Here is a 22,777-nt window from a genome sequence, read left to right as displayed (position 1 = left end):
GGAGGGCCCTCTTGTGCTGTTGGCCCGGTCTGACCTCACAGCCCCCAGGGGAAGGCCCTCCCGTTTGAGGGGCAGGACAGCCAAGGTCACCGGGGCAGGGAGCGGCCAGGCCGGGGCCTTGTTCCCCAGAAGGGCGGGCGCTCACTCACCACGAGCTGCGGCACAGGCAGCGACCTGCCCTCCTGGCTCAGGGACACGTAGGTGAAGAAGGCACTGGCCGCCCGGTACCGCTTCTGCGAGTTGTCCACCACGGGGTCGGCGTCCACCAGGACCTCGATCTCCATGGACTTGTTGCTCGTGAAGGTCATGCGGCCAGAGATGGTGATGACACAGCCTGCGGAGCACGCGCAGCCGGTTAGCGGGGCACGAGGGAGGGGCGGGGAAGGGCACAGGCAGCAGCGTCCCGGAGAGCGTTAGAGACACCAGGTTAGGCAGCATCTAACAACTACGGGACGTGGAAATGGCGAGCTCTCGCCACGCCTCGTTACGGCGCCTGAAGGCTCACCTGCCTCGGGAGCAGGTGTTTGCTTTCAGCGTTCACGTGGTCACTCGGAGTGGTGGCCGTCACCGGCCCTGCCTCCTGGGAGAGGCGGCCCCCAGCCCGCTTTCAGGCGGCCGCAGGGCGGGCTGGCTCCGTCCCTCTGAAATCACGTTAAGGCCACACCAGCCCCCACGGTCCACCCTGTGACCTTACTTGTGCCCGGTGCCTTCCCCGCTCCCTGGCTGTTCCTGATGCTGGTCTGACGCTTGGGCACCAGGCGGGGCTGGGGGTCCCGCTGACCGTGGTCCCACGTCCCCCGGGGCCACTGCGTGCACTTCAGCCCACATCCTCCCACCCTTGTGTCCTATGAGACTGCGTCTGTGCCGTCAGGCTCTCTGTCTCTGCAGCGGCTTGCTCACGGGACCAGAGCTGTCCTGGGAGCTGCCCCGCCACACAGCCGAGGCCCTGACCTTGGTCGAGCCCCCAGGTGCTCACCACCTGCCTAGACTGGCATGATTCCCTTGTTGACCACGATTCAGAGTCCTACATTCCCACACCACTGTCCCAGCTGTCCCTCCCCCTCTCAACCTCAACCCAACCCCCCTGTCCTCCCCGTGGCCCTTGGGTCAGGACTACCCACCCTGGAAGCTGCTTCCCAACCTAGAGCCCCCCCCACCCCCGGGCTCACGGGCTCTCGTCTGCCAGCCAGCCTTGGCGCTTCCTTGCCTTGCTGCCTTTATGTCACGGAGCCCAGTGTTTTCCTATACAGACTGGACTTGCCTCCCAGGGTGACCACGGGGAAGACACAAGATGAGCCAGGTGCTAGCACGGGGCCCACTGGAGGAAGGCGCTCAGCACGGTCATTATCGTCACCCATGGGTTGGTTCCGGACCACAAGGCAGCACCGAGCCTCAGGACTTCCGGGGTGAGGGGCTGACACCCGGCTGCACCCCCAACAACGAGTGGCCAGAATGGCTCCCCCAGCCCCGTCCGCAGCATGGCCTCATTCCAGGCTGGGTTCAAGGCCATCCCTGTCCAAGCCTGGCACACGATGCTGAGTCCCACTCCCCGGAACCAGGGCTGGCTGTGGGGACCTTTTAACAATCCTGGGAACCCTGACGTCCCAGCTCCAAGGACACAGGCACAAGACACGTTTAAAGACCCAGGAGGACAGAAAGTCAAGACAGCATGGGGACTGTTAGGGGTGAGTGTGTGGGCAGGCCAGAAGCAGGGGTGGTTATTCCATGTTACAGAGTTCCAGAACGTTCCATGCCACATTCAATTTCATACTTACAGGGAGTGCTTCAAGTCCTGCACAGCCACTTCCAGGAGGGAAGGCCACGCGGTCAGTGCCGGGGGCATTATGGGAGCTCTATGAGGACAGAGTCACGTACAAAGCACCCAGCACACATGAGTGTGTCCCGAGTCCTGCTGCCCCGTGAGACTCTGCCTCCGTGACCCACAGGAGCAGCCCCTCACGGGCTCACCAGCCTCTGCCGGAGTTATTATAAGCGGCTCGGCACCCGGGGCAGGATGAGGATGCGCAAACCCATCTCCCTGCGTCCTTCCCATCATTGTGTCTCCTCTACCCCCGGAGAACCTGTGATGGCCACGGGGGCTCTCCTAGAGGACGAGATCACATCAATGCTGCTTCTGGTTCAGCGGGTCAGGACACCCCTGAAGTGCTCTGTGGTCCCCAAGTTGAAGGCTCCATTTGGAATGACCCCGTGGGCACACCTACGTTTGGAAGCGAGGTCACACCCCACGTGTGAGGATGCCTCGCCGGAAGGCAGCACAGGCCCGGCCATCCTAGTCATCCCACCCAGCCGGGCGGCGGGACGGCTGATGAGAGAACGAGCGGCTTCGGGCTCCACCTGCTCACGGCCTGTGACCACCGCTCCGATCTCACAAGCCCGGGGGTGAGCAGGGGCAGGTGCTCACCGCCCAGAGGGTGGTGAGGACAGCGGCCAACACATGCGCGGTTCCAGTGGACAGAACCTGCTCCAAGGCTCGGCTGGGGCTGGCTCCCCCTTCCTGCCACTTCCTTGAGGCTCGGGCGGTGATTTCTCCGGGGACTAAAGCCTAAACCAGATGCCAGCAGGCCCCTTCCCCACGCAGGGATGGGGCAAGGCCGTCAACATGGCTCACCGGGGAGCATAGGGCTTGGACACAAGGCCAGAGGCAGGATGCCCAGATATCTCATGGGGATGGGGTGTCAGGCTCCTTCCCACAAAGTCTGGCTCATTCCACCCCAGGTATAGGGGCAGAACCACAGGAAGGGCGTGCCAGGCCTACCCCAACCCTCGCCTGGGACACTGGGACGTCACGTGAGACAGGGAAGGACCGCAGCCAGGACCGTTCACTTCCATTTCCCTGAGGAACTGCAGGCGGGGGAACAGGAACTGCGGGGCACAGTCCCCTTTGTGGGGGACAGAGGAGGCAGAGCGGTCCAAAGTGCTGAGACACTGCCTGGGGACTTTCCCACTAGGTCACATGTCCAAATCCACTCAGAGGACCAGGCATGACCAGTTTAAGGGGGGAAAATGGCCCCTGTCATCGGCGCTAGGAGCCACAAGCCCGCCAGGACAGGCTCCGGGTGTCAGGCCACCCTTCCGGCCAGGGGTGGTGGGGGAGTTCAGGAGGGGGCACCAGTTCTCTGAGGTGCTAAAGTGGGAACAGACAGCCATTCCCCACCGAGTGTCTCCATGAAAGGCAGGCTCTTGGAGCGGCCCCGAGATGGCCCGCAGCCCGGGCTACAGGGCTCTGAGGAGGACCTCGGGTTCCGCAGGTTCCGGGGCGCACTGGGCAGGTGGCCAGCCAGGACCCACACTGGGCTTTGGCTTCCTCACCTGCAAATAGGCACAGGAAGTAGCTCAGGGATGTTGTGAGGAACGGTGAGCCTCCAAATTTGGCCACATGGAGGTCACTCGCCCACATTAATTTTGTTACGTGGACGTGAAGTCCAGGACAGAAATTTCTGGTAAGGTCTGAGTGCCTTTCTGTTTAATAGCCCTCCAGGAAAAGCCCCCTTAAGCTAAGGGCAGACTGAGCCCACACAATGCTTTTGGGGGTCTCTGGGTGCAGAATTGCACCAACACGGTAATAAGTAACGTTTAAAGCAGATCATATTTTCCTTCTTCTGTAGCGAGCGTGTATACGCTGGCCAGGAGTCTGCTTCTAGTGCCGTCTACATGACTCAGAAGGGCTACAGCATGCACGAGGGAGACTTTATGTTTTCAGCTTGTGAGGAACACCGGGTAGCAAAGCATTAAAAACCTTGCCCTCTCTCCCTGGGTCCCAGGAGATCAGCACCTGTGCCAGATTGGACGCCGAGACGTGACCACAGCGGTCATGGTCCCCGCTCGGGGAGGCCAGGGCTGCAGCTCAGCTTGCCCAGCATGTGAGCGAGGTCTGAGAGGCCGGGACTCAGGACTCCAGGACCTAAGTACCCTCTGGACCCGACCCCCAGCGCTCACCACCCCGCGGCCTCGCTGTGAATCCCCCGGGGCCTAGAGGTGCTGGGTTCGAGCAGCTGAGGGGCTTCAGGCAGACTGAGCGGCGTCTCCTCGCCACGTCTCCCTGAAGCCCGCCAGGGTTAAGCTACTTCTTGCTCTCCTGTGCTCTCTGCGAGGGTCCTGTCTACAGAGCGTTAGGAGAAGACACAGGGCCGGGAGAAGGCAGCGCTCAGAACTGGTCTGGAGCGCTAGCTGCCTGTGTCGAGCGGAATTAACACACCACGACGGCAGGGGGAGCAACAGCTACCAGGGCTGTCCGTGTCCTAATCCCCTGCCCCTAGGGGTTTTGTGGCCTTGCGTGGCAAAGGCGCTTTACGATGTGGTTCTAAGGGGGCGACCAGCCTGGACTATCCAAGCGGGCCCAGCGTCGTCGCGAGGGTCAGAGAGACACCATCCCGCGACTCTGGAGACGGAGGAGGGCGCGCGAGCCGAGAGGGCAGGCGGCCTCTAGAAGGCGGGACAGGCGAGCAGGGATTCTTCCCTACGGTCTCCAGAACGGCCTCCGACTTCAGTCCAGTGAGACCCGGGTCAGACTTCCAACCTCCAGAACTGAGACAGCAAATCCGTGTCGTTTCCACCGTGAAGTTTCCGGTAAACTGTCACGGCAGCCCTAGAAAATCCACACACCCACGAGGGCTGCTGCAGCGGCGGGTGCCTTTGACGCGGTCCTGTGGGGGCTGCGGCCAACACTACCTCGTAAGTGACCGCAGAGTCGGGAGAACGCTACTTTCCAAACCTTTATGTGGGTTCGTCATATGTTTCTATCGCTTCATGGGACAGTCCCGTGTTTCAAGCAGGGACTCTATGACAGTATGAGGAATCTAGAAATTTGATGCAGCTCCAAGAACCAACAAACAAACCCCAAAGGCAACTGGGCCAGGGTCCCGGCCTGCCGGGTTTCCAGTGGGAAGGGTGGTCGGTGGTTCACTGTTCTATCAGGCCTGGAAATTAAAACTTGCAGTTCTCTTGCCACAAAGTATCCAACTGAGATGAAAGGAGGCTACTGTAGAGTCTGGTATCTTGTAAGCTCTGTCAGTATCCTGTCTGGGGGCTCCAACCGCTGGGCGCCTAACTGAATTTGGAGCTGGAGCTTCTGTCAAATTCCTCTTGTGAATTCCAGAAAAAAAGCAGAGCCCCGTGGGTACCAGCAAGAAGCCAAGAAGTAGGCCTGTCTAGTGAACGCCATCTGGAGCCCCGAGCTTGGAGCGGGGTGCCCTGCGGCCTCGTGGGACGGCTCTGTGCCCAGCGCTGCAGTGAGCTGGGTGGTGCTGGGACCCCACTGAAGGGGGCGCTGGGGCACTAGGCTTTGTGCTGAGTGTCCACAGGACCTCTAGGGTCTATGGAAACCCCTCCCAGAGCACCAGGCGCTGGGGATGGAGTCCAGACCGTCCAGAGACCAGCGCCGCCCGGCAGACTTCCTGCGATGGTGGGAAGGTCCTCTCTCTGTGCCGTGTAATACAGCAGCCACCAGCCACGTGTGGCCACTGAGTACTGGAAATGCAGGAGGTGCCACGGAGGGGCAGCATCTGCCATTCTGCTTACCTTTAATTGTGGCCGGCAACTGGTGTGGGGAACAGCCTGGTGGGGGCCCCCAGGCAAAGCTGACGAGATGGAGGGCACAGCCGGAGGTAGGACTAAGTAACCTCAGTGGGAAAAGGGCCCTGGGCCAAGGCCAGTGCCAGAGACACGGATGGAGCGGGGCCTTCCTTGGGGCTGAACTCCCATATCTGTGAGAACTCTTAGCCGTGCTTTGCACGAGGCTCGAGAAAGCCAGGAGAGTTTCGAACCCAACCAGGTGGGCCAGCCGCCGCTCCGGCAGGTGCGTAAGGGTCAAGGGTGAATGGCGCTGCATTTGACGTCCAGGCTACGAGCTCGTCACCCGAATGGCAAGGCCCGGGCCATGGCAGTGGATGCCCGTGTCAATTGAGCCCGGTGGTGAGGAGCCGGCTGTGCGGCCCAGGGAGGTTCCAGTCCGGAGAAGTGGGGATGAGCAGGCTTCCTGCGGCTCAGGGCAGGTGCGCCGTGTGTCCCTGGAGTGGGCCGGATGGCTCGGCACTGCTCTTCCCACAGTGGCCGCGCTGCCAAGGGTTCCAGACGTTAGGGACAGCTCAGTGTTGGAGCTGCAGAGAGAGCAGCAGCAGCGAGTGCTCCTCAGAAAAGCACAGAGCTAATGAAGTAGCCTGGTGTGTCTTACATAACACAGCCGGGAGCATTTTCTAAAAGATTCCTCACTTCCCACCCAGTCTGGGGAGAATGGCTTCTCCACACACAGGTCCAGCTTTAAGTGTTCCCGCCTGGGCTTCCCGAACCATGACAGCGACAGCAACCACATGCCACCATTATTGTCTTCAGCCGCTGCCTGGGCGTTTTCATTCCTCATCCTGAAGGAAAATGGTCAGCAACGGGGCAAACGGCCTATGAAAGTAAGTTCAGTCTTCAGGCTTCACCAGCTTGTCCTGAGTGACACTGGGGGTCCCGGGACAGCCCAGCCCACCTCGCAGGGCTGGCCACCCCTGCTGTACCCTGCCCAGTCAGGCCCCTGTCAGGAATGCCGCCCCGTTTGCCTCTCTGAGACGCCTGGCCTCCAGAGCCATGAGACAGGGCGTCTGGGGTCCGTGAAGCCCCTGGTTTTGTGGGAAGTCATTAGAGCAGCCACGGCGAACTCACAGGGATGTGGTACGTGTGCTGGCCACGCACCTGCCTTTCTGGACTTTTCCCCACCCTGTGAGATCAGCTGTCAGAGGGTGGGGGGACCCTCCCAAGAGGGGCAGTGGCCTCTTACGGTGGCACCGTCCAGGGTGGTGTGACTGAGGAGGCCGGACACTGGCTGTGGGCCACTGCCGCCCTGTGACCGCAGCCCTGGGGTGCTCACTTGCTCAGCCGCCTGTGTGTGCCTTTCCCGTGAAAATATCATTACTTCAGAAACAGTCCTTATGCTGGTCCCATTCTACAGTCAACTTTGGGACGAGTTAGTTCGATGCCCAACGAAAAGGAGGGCAGCTCCATGTGCTGTGCTGTTTATCCGTGTCCCGGGGCTGGGCCTGTCTCCTGCCCTGTGGAGGAACATCACTGCTCCCTCATCAGAGAAGCCAGAGAAGCAAGGGGCTTCTCAGCTCTGCTCCAGCGGGGCTGCTCCTGGGAGTCAGGGCCTGGGGCTGTCCCCCAACCCTGACTACATGACTGTCCTTCTCAAAACCGGGGGTCCTCCCTCCTGAGCCCCTCAGAGTAACCCCTTCTCCGAGCTGGGTGCTGACCTTACCGTTGGCCCTCACGGGGGAAGGACTCACACCTGTGTGGGGAAAGGGGCGACTGGGGGCAGAGAAGAGATTTTATCCACCTCACCCTTCTGCAAAAGAGAAAGTGAGCTAGTGTCGGCCAGAAGCAAGCTGTAAGGAGAGACAGCACGTGTGGTGGGCGGAGCAGTGCCCCACACCCCCATGTGAGTCCAGTCAGAGCCTCTGGATGTGACCTTACTGGGAATAAGGATCTTTGCACATGCCGCTGATTTAAGGCTCTCTAGATGAAATCCTCCCGGATTATCTGGGTGGGCCCTAAATCCTGTGACCAATGTCCTTACAAGAGGCAAAAGAACAGAGAGAAGGGAGAGGCCACATGAAGGTGGAGGGAGGATGGAGTGATGGGACCACGAGCCAGGAAATCCGCCCCCAGAGGCTGGAAGAGGCAGGAAGGGGGGCTCCCCTAGCACCTCCAAGCGGTTCTGCCCACACCTGGATTTGGGACCTGGGGCCTCCAGACCGTGGCAGTGCAAAGGTCTGCTGTTTGAAGCTCCCAGTCTGTGGTCCCCTGTGGTGCAGCCCCAGGACACAAACACCCTCTCCAGGGCTCTCCACTTTGCCACTGCCCCACTGCGGCACAGTGTGCAGGGGTCCCACCTGGCCTCCAGGCCCCTTCCTGCTGGATCAGGGATGGCAGGAGTGTGGAGGCTGCATGAGAGCCCCCAGGATGGGGTTTCACGGGATCTCGACAGGTTTGCGCCAGAAAACCGAAGCAGAACAAGCTGGTATGTGGGTGGGCACAGTTTTGGGCACACTCGGATCGCCGGCTGTCCAGAGGCCCCAGTGGGCAGGGTCACCCCAGCCTCACACTGCATGTCCCCAGAAAGGAGCAAAGCATGGGGAAGGGGGAGGAAAGGAGCCACGCCTGCAGAGCCCTGGGGCCCCCAGAACTGGGGACACGATGGGCCCATCCTGTTTCTGCAGCAGGTGTGGCCAGTGCACTGCCAGACCCGAGACCCAACCTGGGACACCGGTGCCGGCTCCCCAGCAGAGCCATGGCCCAGAGGAGTCCCCAGCTTCACACAGGGATACTTCTCTGGAAAACAACAAATAACGTGTGATAGTGTCTAACAGCGCCTGGGGGACACTGGGACAGAAATAGACCAGACTCCATAGCTGTTAGTGTGGTCCACATTCCTTTATGTACAAAGCAAGAAGTGATCCGAGAAAGCAGAAACCCTCTCTCTGCTCACCAGGGGCTGCTGGTGAGGGGTCCGGGGCAACACAGACTCCAGGCCGGGGCTGGGATGCCGGCGAGGGGCCTGGGCAGGGACTGTGTGGGTGCAGCGGGCAGGTCTCATCGCCCACCCCTCAATCTGCCTGTTGGAGGAAACCCTCCAGAGTAGGACGTTCTGCCAGAACTACGCCTTCTGAAAATGAAGATCCTTTCTCTGTATTTTGGAGTAAGAGGAACGTTTTAGAAACCGACAGTATCTGTCAAGGACAGCTGCACACACGTTGCCCCAGTGACTTTCATGTTGCTAAATGGGTCCTAGAAAGGGCCCTGTCCTCCAGGAGAGTTCATGGTCTTGCCTGCAAATCAGTAATTCACACGGACCAGGAACCAACCATTCTCCTTCCTCAGCTCCCCCTTGGAAGTTAATTCTGGTCGTACAAAGGATTGGGGTGAAGACTCTGGTCATTCTCTGAGAGCTTCCCTGAGCCACACAGCACATCTGCTGAGCCGGCCGACGCGGACACTGGCTCTCCAGGAAAGTCTGTCTCTTTTCCTAGTTGGCGCTTCTCAAAGGGCACTTGGGAGATACGGAACAGAGCAAGGTCCTGGAATGTGAATGCCTTTTCCACTATGGATTTGAAGTTGTGTTTGACAATGAAGTTGTGATCGCAGGGACTTGTCCGGGGAGTGGTTCTAGAAAAACAGAGGCAGGGAATCCTGGCACGGGATTCTGCCTTTCCCGAATGTTCGTGCCACCATGGCACTCGATACCACAGGCCCATGGAGGACAATCCAGGACAACAAGACCCACCTTCCGTGGACCAGTTCTAAAATGGCATTGAGGTCTGTGTGGCAAACATCCACCAGGTACGAAGGGATTGTGCGAAGCAGACAGAGTGGAGCCAAACACCTTTTCCGCACCCTAAGATCGCCCAGACCCTACTAGGGCATGCCAGACTTGCTCTCGATGGCCCCGGGCAGGCAGGCAGGCCTCTACCCTTCCAACGCCAGGACCCTTCCGGCCCCGTGCTGGAGGGCTACCCCACTAGTGTGTTCAAGAGAGAACGTGCTGGCATTGCTGGCCCCGCCGGCTTCAAGGGTCGGGAAGGCCTTGGGGGGCTCAGGACAGACCAGTGTCACCACCACCACCCCAGCCAGGGACTGGTCTGACCCGACGGCTTTCCCAGCGAAGCTGCTTGCGAACAATGCCAGGCTTCCGCCGCAGTGACGTCACCCGAGCCCAAAGCAAGCGCTCCTTGTCCAGGGCACCAAGCCTTACCGCAGAAGACACAACACACGTGGAAATCACCCTGCGTCGGGAGGGGACGTTCACTCACTTCACACCCTCAGCAGTCCCATGGGGTGGGCGTGAGGAGCTGGCCCTCTCTCCCGGAAGGCTGCCAAGTCTCCGGGACAGGGGGAGTCCCAAACCCCAGGGCTGCCTGGCTGCTGGCCCGTGGGCTTCTCTGCTCGGATCCCACCGATGCTTATATCATGGCTTCTCTGTTCCTCCCCCAGAGGAAACGTGGAAGGTCTGGGGCACCGGTCACCGGAGCCATGCTCGTAAGCTCTTTAGAGGGCTCCGTTCGTGGAGCATTTTAAGAGGGTCTGGTGGCGTTCCCCAGCAGCATAAAGGCCCCAGACACATCTGAACTGTGCGTGTTACAAGTCTGAAAAACCCAGCCCACCAATCCTAGCCTCACGGAGGCGTCAACAAGGACAAAGCGCTAGGCCGGCTTCCCGGTCCTCTGGGGAGATGGGCAGACACGGGCTGCGGGCGCGCAGGGCGCGGACCACCAGCAAGCTGCCCGAGGGAGCCGGAGCACCAACGACCACCCGGCTTCTCTCTGTCCGCAGAGCCCGTTACCTTTTCTGATCTTGTCGTGAAAGTTGATGGCGTCCACGGAGGCAGTGACTATGTTGGTCTTGCAATGACGCGCAGCCACGATTCCTGCCACCTCGTCCATGAGCTTCATGGTGACGCCTGCACGGAGAAGGGGCACACGGCAGGTCAGACACGGGGAGGCCACCTCCCACCCTGGAGCCCAGTCGTAAAAGACAAAGCCCTCCCAGTCCCCAGCAGCCGGGGGCGTTGGGGGGTGACCGGACATGGCTGACGCTCCTGCGGGAACCTGTGCGGGAACCTGGCTTCCTTAGCAGAGTCTGCGGACAACGGACCGCAGCTGACGGACTAGGCCACTCACGAAACGATGGTCCTTTTCCTACCCCCTCCAGGTACCTACTCCCTCAGGAAGTGAGCTACAAACCCTGCCGCATGGCCGCATCCGAAGTCAGGTCGCAAGCGTCAGCGAGAGCGCGGAGATCAGAGCCCGCACACACGGCCGGAGGGGATGGAAACGGTGCGGCCGCTTTGGAAAGAGGCGGGAGTTTTTCAAAAGCCTGAACAGAGAGTTACCTACGCCCCGGCGGTTCCTCTCCTACATGTGCACCCACGACAACTAAAAACTCATGGTCACACAAAAACTTGTACACGGATTTCATGACCGCATCACTCACGATGGCCAAACAGGGGACATGAGCCACACGCGCGTCAACTGATGAGCAGACGGGGAAGTGCGGCCCCTCCGTACAGTGGGATATGATCCAGCAACGAAAATGAGCAAAGCCCTGACCCACGCTGCAACACAGAACAGCCCCGAAAACACGCTGCTCAGGAAAGAAGCCAGGTCCTAAAGACCAGACGTTGTAGGATTCCCTTTATAAGAAAGGTCTAGAACAGGCAGAACCGTAGAAAACAGATTAACGGTTGCCAGGGCTGGGGGATCGGGGGGAGATGGGGAGTGAGAACTGGTGGGTGTGGAGCTTCTCTTTGGGGGGACGAAACTGTTCTAACATTGACTGTGGTGATGGCCGTGAACCGGAATACACCGGAAATCAAGCACTTGTGACAGCGCGCGAATCGTCTTGGTAAAGCCGTTACATAAAACAAACACACCAGAAAAGCCGGCTCACGGCAGGCCAAGGTGATCTTAAAACATCAGGCTGCAGGCGTTGGCTTTTGCTCAACTGTCCCCCTATTTTGACGGGCTCACAACTGCACACCTGCTGGTCCCCCCCCAAAACACTGCCGCCCCAGGAAAACACTTGCTACTTACTTCGTATTCAAACATTAAACCATGTTTCTTATTAGGCTGAACTACACGAAATTGCCAATATTCAACCATGTTTGACCTATAAAAGGAGCAGAGTGAGATGAACCAACCTAATGGCTATCAAAAGTCTTAGAGGGCACATGGGCGCTCAGTAACTTAAGCGTCTGACTCTTGATTTCTGCTCGGGTCATGATCTCAGGGCCGAGACTGGCATCTGCCTCTGAGCTCCGCCGGGGGGTCTGCTAGAGATTCTCACCCTCCTTCTCACTCTGCCCACCCAATGCTTTTCTTGTGTTCAATCAATCAGTCAGTCAATCATCTCAGAAACTAACGTTCATTCACCCCAGGATCCAGAATGCTGTCTAAACATCCAGAACAAGGCGGGAAAACAGACGTCATCCCACTCGTGAGAGCCCACGAGGAAGCATGTTTAGATGAGGCTTGCAGAGCCAAATGTCTGCAGGGCCAGGGGGGCGATTGGGGGCGGTAAGCAGGGCTGCTGCCTGGCCCTGCCCGTGGCCTCCCACCCGAGGAACACCGACCTCCTGCTACCAGCCTTGCGATGATTCCAGACAAGACTGGAACCTACACGTTTATAAGGCATCTACCAATGTTTAAACATTGGTGACTAATTAAAACCCTCTTACTGTGTGGGAAAAACAAAATCCAATAAACCGAGAACAGCAGAGCTCCCCTCCGGCTGGACTGGGGGAGCAGAGATGCCGCTTACAAGACACCTGGGACACAGAGGGACACCTGGGGTCCAGTACACTCTTCCCTCCATTCTGTGCATATCTGAGCATTCCAGAACAGAAGGTTTTAAAAAACACATTCCTGTTCTTGATTTTAAAATGATGCTTTTATTACCGTGACTTTTTTCACGGAAGATGCTGCTGTGTGGTGGAAATGGCAGATGACCGGACGGGGACGGAGACGCAGCTGCTGCCGCCGTCTTAGGAGAGACTGGCACAGGGATTCGCTTCAGCCAAGACGGAAGGGATCGGTATCCCCGGTTTTCAAACTATCGCAGGCTCTGACCCATACGGGTCTGAGTCTAAAGACTGTGCCGACGGCATGCTGGGGAAACAGCGCTTTTGAGAGGAAAGAATCGCAGGTGCCAGGTTTCATCTTCAGGTGACTGAGGCCAGGGCGGGGGGAGGCCTCTGGCCTCAAGCAGCTTGGCTCAGAGCTGACACAAGGGGTCACACTGCGCTCCATTAGGAGACTATGCGGGGTGACGCTGTTACTGGAAACGGACACAGGCAGCCTAGCCTCCCTGAGCCTACCACGAGGCCCTCTGGGTCTTTACCAGCAGCAGAGAGTCTCGGCCAAGGCAGGGCAAAGTGCAGGCCTGGTGGGCCACATCCCCAGCCCTGCACTCCAAGGAGGGAAAAACACCAAACAGCGCCGGGGTTGCTCACTGAGCCTGTCAGTGTGGACTGCCTTGCTGGAGGGACCCCAAGGCTCTGGACAGGGCGCACTGCAGTGTGAATGTGGCGCCGCCCTCATGGCGGTGCAGACTTGGAGTCCAAGGTCACTGCCTGGCTGGGGACCCTGGGCAGGCAGAGACGGCCCTTGGGGATGGGCAAGCCCCATGCCGCCCCATAGCGGCACCTCCCACAGACCACCTCCTGACACCGTGTGGGTTCACGTGTGCGTGAGTGTGCGGACGGTGAGGGGCGTGCGTGCGTGCGTGTGCATGTGTGGGTGTGTGTACGTGTGTGGGGTGTGTGCACACGCATGTGCGCACGTGTGGGGTGTATGTGCACACACGTGGGCACGTGTGTGCATGCCCGTTCAGTTTTGCAAAGGGAGCGAGAGCCCACAGATTGAGTTCTCCTGGGTCGGTCTGCCTCACAGAGAACTGAGCTGCTCCAGCAGCTGGCCAGGCGGGCCCTGCTCGCTTGACCTGAATTCAGAAGGCCTTTTCCCAGACTTACTCTGAGTACGATAAGCAAACCTCCTCGGGCAGCCAACAAAAGCTCGTTCAGTCCCAGGAGGGTCAGAAGAGGCTGCGTTTGCCATGAGACACCCCCACGCCAGCAATAACGTACGTTAAGGAAACGCTGGTCCAGAATCTAGGAACGGTTGAAACCAAGAATGGCGAAGAGACAGGATTCCGGGAGTAATTATAGAGGGTGTCCACCTGCAAGACTCGGTGAAAATCCTTCCTCTTCCAACGTTCAGGGGAGTGTTCAGGGCATTTTAACTGGAAAATTTTAGACGTTTGTAACAGTATTAGGTGTAGCTGTCCTTTTCTTAGATGGAGCTACCATCAGGGTCCTTCTGATGAGACAGAGACGAGGAGGGTTTTTTGAGAGAAAATGGAGGAGACCGAGAAGTCCGGCCCAGGATATGGGAACCAAGTGGACGCGTGGTAGAGAAGCAGCAGTGTCACGGGGAGTGGGGAGCTGGTTGGGAACGAGAGTTTGGTTTCCAGCAGGGCCAGTGGCCGCCGCGGCTGCAGCACATGGGACTAGCATTGTGCCAGGTCTGCCCTGGAGAGCAAGGACCATTTTTTTTTTTTTTAAAGATTTTATTTATTTATTTGGCAGACAGAGATCACAAGTAGGCAGAGAGGCAGACAGAGGGAGAGGAAGCAGGCTCCCTGCTGAGCAGAGAGCCTGATGCGGGGCTCGATCCCAGGACCCTGGGATCATGACCTGAGCCGAAGGCAGAGGCTTTAACCCACTGAGCCACCCAAGCACCCCACAAGGACCATGTTTTGCTCACAGATGTATCCCGGAGTGTCTGCTCCGCGGGAGCCTCTCTATGAACAGTGAATGCAGGAATGAGGGAAGGACGGAGTGACTGGACAGCAGCCCTGGGAGGGAGGCACGTTATGGTCTCCACTTTCCAAAGCAGGAAATGGCACAGAGACATGCGTCCAAAGGCACAACAGTCACTCGGGGTAGAGGGGGACCAGCCTATAGAGCGGGAACCAACGCAGCCATGCCGCATCGCCTGCCTCTCGATCCAGGACCTGCAGCACGGAAACGAGAGGTGGAATTCCTGCCCAAGACGGGATACAAAGGAGAGAGTGCAAGACCACGGCGACAGGTGGGGGTGGCAGCAAAATTAGCGTGTGTGGGCGTGGAAGGGCAGGAGACCAGAGCTGCCAGTGTGAGCCGTCAGGCTCTGCCATCCGCTTCGGGGTCTGGGGGGCGGGGAGGAAGGTAAGGAGGTGGAGAAGGTAGAGTCTGAATTGCAAGTAGTGCTCGGGACGCAGGAAGTACCTACAATGAACCCCTCGTTTGTGGGTCCTGAAAAGCAGAAGCCATCAAGAGTGGAAGAATAAATACAAGAAGGGCTTCTTCCCCATTTATCCAAAATGCAGGCAGATTTCACAACTGGGGGCGCCTGGGTGGCTCAGTGGGTTAAAGCTTCTGCCTTCGGCTCAGGTCGTGATCCCAGGGTCCTGGGATCGAGCCCCACATCGGGCTCTCTGCCCAGCAGGGAGCCTGCTTCCCACCCCCACCGCCTCTGCCTGCCTCTCTGCCTACTTGTGATCTCTGTCTGTCAAATAAATAAATAAAATCTTTTAAAAAAAAGAGATTCCACAAGCGACTTCATTGTTTAAAATTGCTAAAAAATATCACATGACCCCAGCGTGTGCTGACCCCGATCAGCTCTGAGCCCAGGGCAGACCCCAGGGAAAGACACCCTCCAGTGCTGCAACCCAGACCATCTGTGGTACCCGTGGCACAGAAGCCAGCACCAGGCGGTGACACACTGTATTGTCTGTGCCCCACCCAAGTCAGAACCTGGCAGAGCGCGCTCAGGAAACAGTTGTGCTGAATGAATGAGCAACTAAACGAGGAAACTAATGAAAGGTCACCCACTACAGAGCACATTCAACCCAAGGAAGCAGCCCCACGAGCGGGTGGTCAGCCCCATGCTTGGGTAACAATCTGGTTCGTGATCAGCTACAGCTGGAGCTGGGGAAGACACTCGTGTCTGATCAAGAGCCAGGTGAACTGGGTGACTTGTCACGGAACAAAACTGGTGCTCACAGTACAATTACCTTTTTCTATGCCTGTTAGAGAGCAACAAATGAGAAGACAGTCTCCTCACAAAAACAGACACACAGATCAATGGAACAGAATAGAGAGCCCAGAAACGGACCCTCACTCTACGTCAGCTAATCTTCAACAGAGCAGGAACGTCCAATGGAAACAAGTCTCTTCAACAAATGGTGTTGGGGAAATTGGACAGCCACATGCAGAAGAACGAAACTGAACCATTTCCTTACACCACACACAAAAATAGACTCAAAATGGATGAAAGACCTCAATGTGAGACAGGAATCCATCAAAATCCTAAAAGAACACAGGCAGCAACTTCTGTGACCTCGGCCACAGCAAATTCTTGCTAAACACGTCCCCAGAGGTGAGGGAAACAAAAGCAAAAATGAACTCTTAGGACTTCATCAGGATAAAAACCTCTGCACAGCAAAGGAAACAGCCCGCAAAACCAAAAGACAACGGCAGAATGGGAAAAGATGTTTGCAAATGTCTTATCAGATAAAGGACTAATATCTAAAATCTATTAAGAACTTATCGAACTCAACACCCAAAGAACAAATAATCCAATCAAGAAATGGGCAGAAGACATGAACAGACACTTCTGCAAAGAAGACATCCAGATGGCCAACAGACACATGAGAAAGTGCTCCACATCATCGGCATCAGGGAAATGAACATCAAAACCACAGTGAGACACCACCTCACACCAGTCAGAATGGCTAAAATCAGCAAGCCAGGAAACGACAGGTGTCGGTGAGGATGTAGAGAGAGGGGACTGTTGGTGGGAACGCAAGCTGGTGCAGCCACTCTGGAAAACAGCATGCAGGTGCCTCAGAAAGTTGAAAATAGAGCTACCCTATGACCCTGCACTTGCACTACTGGCATCTACCCCAAAGATACAAACGTAGTGATCTGAAGGGGCATGTGCACCCCAGTGTTTATAGCAGCAACGTCCACAACAGCCAAACTATGGAAAGAGGCCAGATGTCCATCAACAGATAAATGGATAAAGATGTGGGATATCTACAAAGGAATATCACACAGCCATCAAAAATGAAATCTTGCCGTTTGTAGTGACATGGATAGAACTAGAGGGTATTATGCTAAGCAAGACAAGTCAATCAGAGAAAGAACTGTCATGTAATTTCACTCATATGTGGTATTTGAGAAACAAGACAGAGGATCATAGGGGAGGGGAGCGGAAAATAAAACAAGATGCAATCAGAGCGGGAGAAAAATCATAAGAGACTCTTTAACTCTAGGAAACCAACTGAGGGCTGCTGGAAGGGAGAGGCGTGGGGGATGGGGTAACTGGGGGAGAGGCATTAAGGAGGGCATATGATGTAATGAGCACTGGGTGTTATAAGCAGTATATGAATCACTGAACTCTACCTCTGAAACTGATAATACATTATGTTAATTTAATTTAAATTTTAAAAATTAAAAAAAGATAGCCTCCTCCAGACCCTAACAGCCAGCATACAAATCTGAGTTGGGACAGGGGAGAGAACCGTGATTAGCTACAAACCTTACAAAGAAAAAAAAAAATCAGCATTTTATGGCAAAGGCCACTCATGGACTGAACCCACAGACTTCTACTGCCCAGAGATGGGATAGGCTGGTCGCACCATGGGTGTCTATTACGAGACTGTGCCCCAACTTGGGGATTTATCCTAGGTACCAGAAACAGTGATGAATGTGGGCAGTGCGCAATGTGGCTGGGCGGCAATCTCACACGGCCACACACGGAGGCCTGGGAAGAGGTCAGGGTCTGCTCCACCGGGGACAGCCTAGGGACACAGGGTCCAAGCTGCAGGAAGGCTCTCACTACGTCCATTAATCTGAACCTCCCACGGAGGCCACGGCCGGTTCGACAGGAAGTGACAGCAAGGCAGTCTTCAGGGTTCACTACATGGAAAATCTCTGTCCAGAACTCAAGTGTTTGGCCTTGAATCGGGGAAGTCTCTTTGAGGGCCCCCAGGTGACTCATGAAGAGTATGACTCTTAAATTCGGCTCAGGTCATGATCTCAGGGTTGTGAGATAGAGCTGTGTGTCGGGCTCTGTGCTGGGCGTGGAGCCTGCTTGGAATTCTCCCTCTCCTTCTCCCTCTGCCCCTCCTCCCGAAAAAAAGAAAGAAAAAGGAGGTGTCCTGGGGCTTTCGGAGCTGGAGGCACTGGTCCCCTGGGGTCCTGCGTGTCAAGGGACGTCTGGTGCCTGCTTAGAGGGAAGAGAGTGGATCTAAAGTTGAGATTATAATAATATGTTAATTCAAGCTGTCTTCTCCATCTTCATGGTACGGAGAGGACCCACGAGGGACGCATTGCTGCATGGGGCTGGTTCTGAGATGCTCCTGTCATCTGCGGCTGGGAGACAACCACGAGGTCACGTGACCCAGGTGGAAGTAAGACCATGAAAAATCTCATCCCGTCCTGCCATATTTGTAAGGACAATTACCGCAAAGCGGCAGACGCAGTGCGCTATGGCCTGTCCACAGAGAGAGATAAACTCTGTCAAACGCAAACACCCCCCGCCCTGCGGAAAGCCCCCTGCCCTCCTCGACACTGAACTCCCCACCTCCTGCTCCCTTTTCTACACTTGCATGTGAAACATCGAGTACCCAAGCCTTCCAAAACGTGCCTGCGCCCGGGGTCCCGCCGAAAAAGCGTGTCAGTTTCTCCCCGTGCCGGCACAATGGGGGCTGCCCGTGATGGGGACATCACTTTGGCAAATTACAGTCTGTCGTGTGCTGTCCTCATTACCCGGGACTCGCCATTTTAAAAATGACAACAAAATTGTAGATTTGCTGTCCTTAGATGCTGCATCCATTTCAGGAATTATGGGAAGGAAGAAAACGAGACCTGCTCGGCCACGAGCTCGCAGATAAACAGTGGGCACCAGAGATATTTTTGAATCTAACATTTAACTGCTCATAGGTTTTTTAAGTATCGACAACATGTTGGCTGGCTTAAAAATAGAGGCTTAAATTTATTCTCAGGCCCGACTGGCTGCCTGGGTCACGCTTGCCTACAAACCCAGAGCGGCAGTTAGCAGCTCTGAGCCCAGCGCCGCCGCTGCCCGCCCCGTGGGTGGCGATTTGAGATGCCCCCGTTTCTATATTTAATCCTAGCTGACGGAGTGTGGGTGCCAGGCTCCTATGTTAAGGAAACAATAGTAAGTTCATCCTATTTTAACTAGCCCACCCCTCCGCAATGGCAACGGCTTATTCTGGGAGCCGGATGAGTGACAGCTTCCCCAGACAGTCAGGCGTCTCCCTGCCAGGTTCCAGAAGCACCTGTGGGCAGTTCTGTGAAAAGCGACTGAGCTGGGAGGGGTCAGGGGAGTATTAGGTAAGGTAATTAGTAAGGATTATTTGTGGCAATTCATACACAGAGTAATAAAGACGATGGGTTTCTAACATTAGAATATCAAAAGCAGGAACTTGGGCAGAGGCCTCAGGCACGGCAGGACCGTGGCTCCCACACGCCCCGGGGCCAGGGAAAGGGGCTGCCTGGCCGTATTTCACTGCTGTTTGAGAATCGATGCTTCCCTCTTGCGAACAAGGCAGCAGGGAAAGTAGGGCAGGCGGCTTCCTGTCCTAACCGCCAAGGAGATTAGGGATCAGCGGGCCCTGTACGCTCAGCCCCCTCCCCGATACCCACTCTGGGAAGGGCGGACTGAGTCCCGGGGGTCACACAGGGCTGGGTCGCGTCTCTGAAGGCCGAGAACCACTCCGGGGGGGGCGTCAGTTTCCTCAGAGGAAAGACTGGAGTCAGGGTGAAGGGTAATATTTAGGAATCCCATGCTCGTGATCCTAAATGGGAAACACACTGTTAGGGGACATCAGTGGCCCTAACGATGCAGCTAAATGGGCAGCAAAAGCTTATTAATCTGGTACCAAAGATGAAAGATCCCAGGACACCCACAGAGGAGGACATTCTGGTGCCGTATAGCTGACTGGGGTTCTCAAGCAAAACACACACATTTCTGGGTGAAGACATCCCTGGCTGGAGAGGCCACCGAGACGGCCAGCGGGCAGGAGGAAACCAGTCCGTGGGATAGGCGTGAGCAGGGTGGTCAGACCCGGCGGCACACACCCCGCTGTCAGCCTGGAGGGGAGGAGGGGAGCAGCCGGCTGGTCCACTCACTGGCCCCGCATCCTGGAACCACCTGGGTGGTCATGAAGCTGTTCTGTGGAGCTTTAGCTACAAAGAACATTTTCAAAACCAAAGATTCTTAGAAAGTGGGAAGCGGGAGGAGCGCTCAGCGGCACCACGAAGGGACTGGGCCCTGAACCAGCATTTGCTTGCTCACCTCAGGAGCCCCCAGACCCGTTCCTCAAAAGGCAGAAACATGCCTCACCCCGTTTTCTCCCTCCTCCCCGACCGAGGGCTTGGCACCCTGTCTACCACACAGCAGGGGCCCCAGCTAAACGAGGCCACAAAACTGGAAAGGAGCATCTGTGCCTTGTTCTGTATTTTGCGTGAAATCAATTCCTCCCACGGGTGCAAAACACTGCTCGTTCCCAACCGCCCCACGGAACCCGAGCGCACAAGAGCCTCTGGGAGGGAGGCCCCTTCTGCCCCTTGTCTCCCAGACGGGCTCTGCTTGGGCCACCAGGCTTGTCTCTGCCTGTGAACCACCTGTCTCCCTGCCGCCTTCTCCTTCAGGTCCCCGCTAAGCCAAGCAGTCCCCCAGCCTCAGGACCCCCGGGAGCCACATGAGGCCCCGTGGCTGCTGGGTGTTTTGGGGCCGTGGTGTCTGTGTCAGGCTCTGCTGCACGCCTGCGCCTCACAGCCCTGCACAGGCTCCTCCGTGGGGCTGATTCGGCCGCCGTGCCGCAGCCCCGCACTCTCTCCAGGTCATCCGCTCGGCGCCCTGCATGTCTGCCCAGCTCCAGGCCCTGCATTCAGGGCTGAGGATGCTGCAGTGAGCCCATGAGACCAAGGCCCCCAGCCATGAGCCTGGGGTCTGTGTGGGGCAGGGAGCCAACAGGCAGGTGTTCGCTAGGGCGTGGTAAACGCTTGGGCACCCCGTGAGCACATCAGGGAGGGGTCCACCTTTCACAGGGGGCCCAGGAAGACCCGCCTTTCCTCCAGTGACCTGCAGAGAAAGGTAGCAGCTGGGCAGCTGTCCGGGCAGCAGAAACTCAGCAGAGGAAACAATGGCAGCCCGGGAAGAGGGAGCAGCAGTGGCAGAGCCTGCAGCTGGAAAGGCCCCAGGCTTCTTGGGAAGGCGAGGGACCAGAGGAGGGCAAGAGGGGTACAAGATGGGGAGGACTGGGAGGCATAAGGGAAGGCCCTCCTGGAGGGAGGCCGCGTAAGGACAGACGCAGCACAAATAAGTGGCACAAATAAGATCGGACTTTGGGACGCCTGGTGGCTCAGTCGGTTGAGCGAGTCTTGGTCTCGGCTCAGGTCATGGACTCAAGGTTGTGGGATCCAGCCTTGTGTGTGGCTTGCGCTGAGCCTGGAGCCTACTTAACATTCTCTCTCTTCCCCCCACCTCTTAAAAAAAAAGGAAGGAAAGACAGATCTGGCTTCTGCTGGGAGCGAGACAGGAGCCGCTGCGGAGCCTGGAACAGGGCAGGCTGGACTGTGCTTCTGCTCTGAAGGGACAGATGAGGCCACCGTGCAGAGAAGAGACGCTCGAGGGGGTCAGGCAAGAGGCCACTTCAGTGGAAGTGGGGAGCAGGAGGGGACAGTGTTGGTGGGGAGAGCTCCCATTCTGATCTGTTTGGCGGGTAGAGCCCAAAGGACTTGCCAATAGATGGGGAGCAGAGCCCGAGAAAGAGCCGGCTGAGTCCGGGGAGGTTGTGGGAATTCTGGCCAGACGACCGAGGGGGTGGCCTGGCCACTGCTGCAGAGGGAGTGCTGGGGGAGCCCATCAGCGATCCCAGAGGAGGTCCTGGGGACTCAGCTGCAGTGATAAACCTGGGAGCCGAGGGCCCAGGGCAGCATGAGGCCAGATGAGTCCCCGAAGGAGGGAGCAAGCACGAGGCCCCAAGGCCACGGGCGCGAGGAGGGGAGGGAAGGGGCCTAGGGAGGGAGGCTGAGAGGAGGGGCTGCATGAGCTGTGCGTGCCAAGACCTGCTCTCGGGCTTTGGCAATGGCGGGCCAGAGGGCTCCTTGACAGGAGGGAAGTGTTGGGAGCAGGTTCCAGAAAGGATGATGAGAGAGACAGGAGGACGGAGGGCAGACAGCTCACCAAGGCACCAAGATGAAAGGGGGAGGGGAGGCATGGCAGGGGGCACAGGTGGCCCGGGGAGACCGCTCTGCCAGGGAAGAGATGATTGGCCTCCCCAGCTGGCTTGAGGGCGCCGAGGACACTGTGACAAGTGGCACCCCAGTAACTCCAACTGATAAAGGTTTTATGACAGTCACGATTTCATTATTCTTTTTCCAAAGCAAGTCAGCTGCAGACCTGGGAGCCCCGTCGGGTCAGCAAGGTCACCCCAGAAATCGGGGGCCCCAGCACAGACCGTCAGAGTGTCTTAGAGGCAGGGATCCCCATGGATAAACTTATTTGCAGACTCACGGGGACAGCACAGGCTAGAAAACGACTCACCTCGGCCCCTTATTTTCTGAAACCGGGGCATTCTTTCCCAGGGCCAATCAATGCTCACGCTCCCTGTGTCACGCGTCCATTCCCGGCTGACGGGCTCCGTGGCCGGGGCGCAGTCATGGCTGAAACCGACCAGACCCCTGGCCTCGGCAACAGAGGCAGAATGGGTCCAGTTAAGGGGTCGGTGGCCATCCCACACTCTAGCCGAGTGCCAGGCAGGATCAGGCATACGGGTGTGGGCTCCCCTGCAGCACGCCGCCGCCTCAGCGTGCCGGAAAGCCCGGCCTGTCCTACAAGTGCCCGCTGACTGGGGCCCAGTCTGGAGCTTGATCTAAGGATGCTGGAGCACCACACTCAGCTGGATTTACGAGCTGTGATTCTGAGACAAACCGCTAATGGCTCAGGACACAGCCAGTGGGCAGCATCAACTCCAACCACCTTTCCGAATGACGTCTTTCGCTCAATCAGCGGACACCCCAAGTTCCCTCCATGCATAAGGTTCTCTGCAAAGCGGCTGGGAAGGGAGGAAGTCAGAACAAGATAGCTTGCCACCTCCAGGAAATAAACACCTGAGAATATCGCCACCATCAGAAGTGACAGAAAGACCG

General features: G+C 57.3%; 1 protein-coding gene across 5 annotated transcripts in view; it reads right to left on the bottom strand.

Moving 5' to 3' along the window:
* Positions 1-22,777, bottom strand: part of LOC111154684 (acyl-CoA thioesterase 7) — a 95,035-nt gene that overhangs the window by 15,289 nt on the left and 56,969 nt on the right. For all 5 annotated transcript variants that reach the window (XM_022514512.1, XM_022514506.1, XM_022514507.1 and 2 more), the window contains exons 7-8: positions 10,337-10,453; positions 150-334 (exon numbers count right to left, since the gene is read on the bottom strand). In XM_022514512.1, the coding sequence (XP_022370220.1) occupies positions 150-334; positions 10,337-10,453 (302 nt within the window). The remainder of the gene's footprint in view (positions 1-149; positions 335-10,336; positions 10,454-22,777) is intronic.

This window comes from Enhydra lutris, unplaced genomic scaffold, assembly GCF_002288905.1.
Source record: "Enhydra lutris kenyoni isolate GAN:26980312 unplaced genomic scaffold, ASM228890v2 scaffoldscaffold38, whole genome shotgun sequence".
Taxonomy (NCBI): domain Eukaryota; kingdom Metazoa; phylum Chordata; class Mammalia; order Carnivora; family Mustelidae; genus Enhydra; species Enhydra lutris.
The sequence above is the reverse complement of the archived record's forward strand: the minus strand, read 5'-3'. Positions and strand labels throughout refer to the sequence as shown.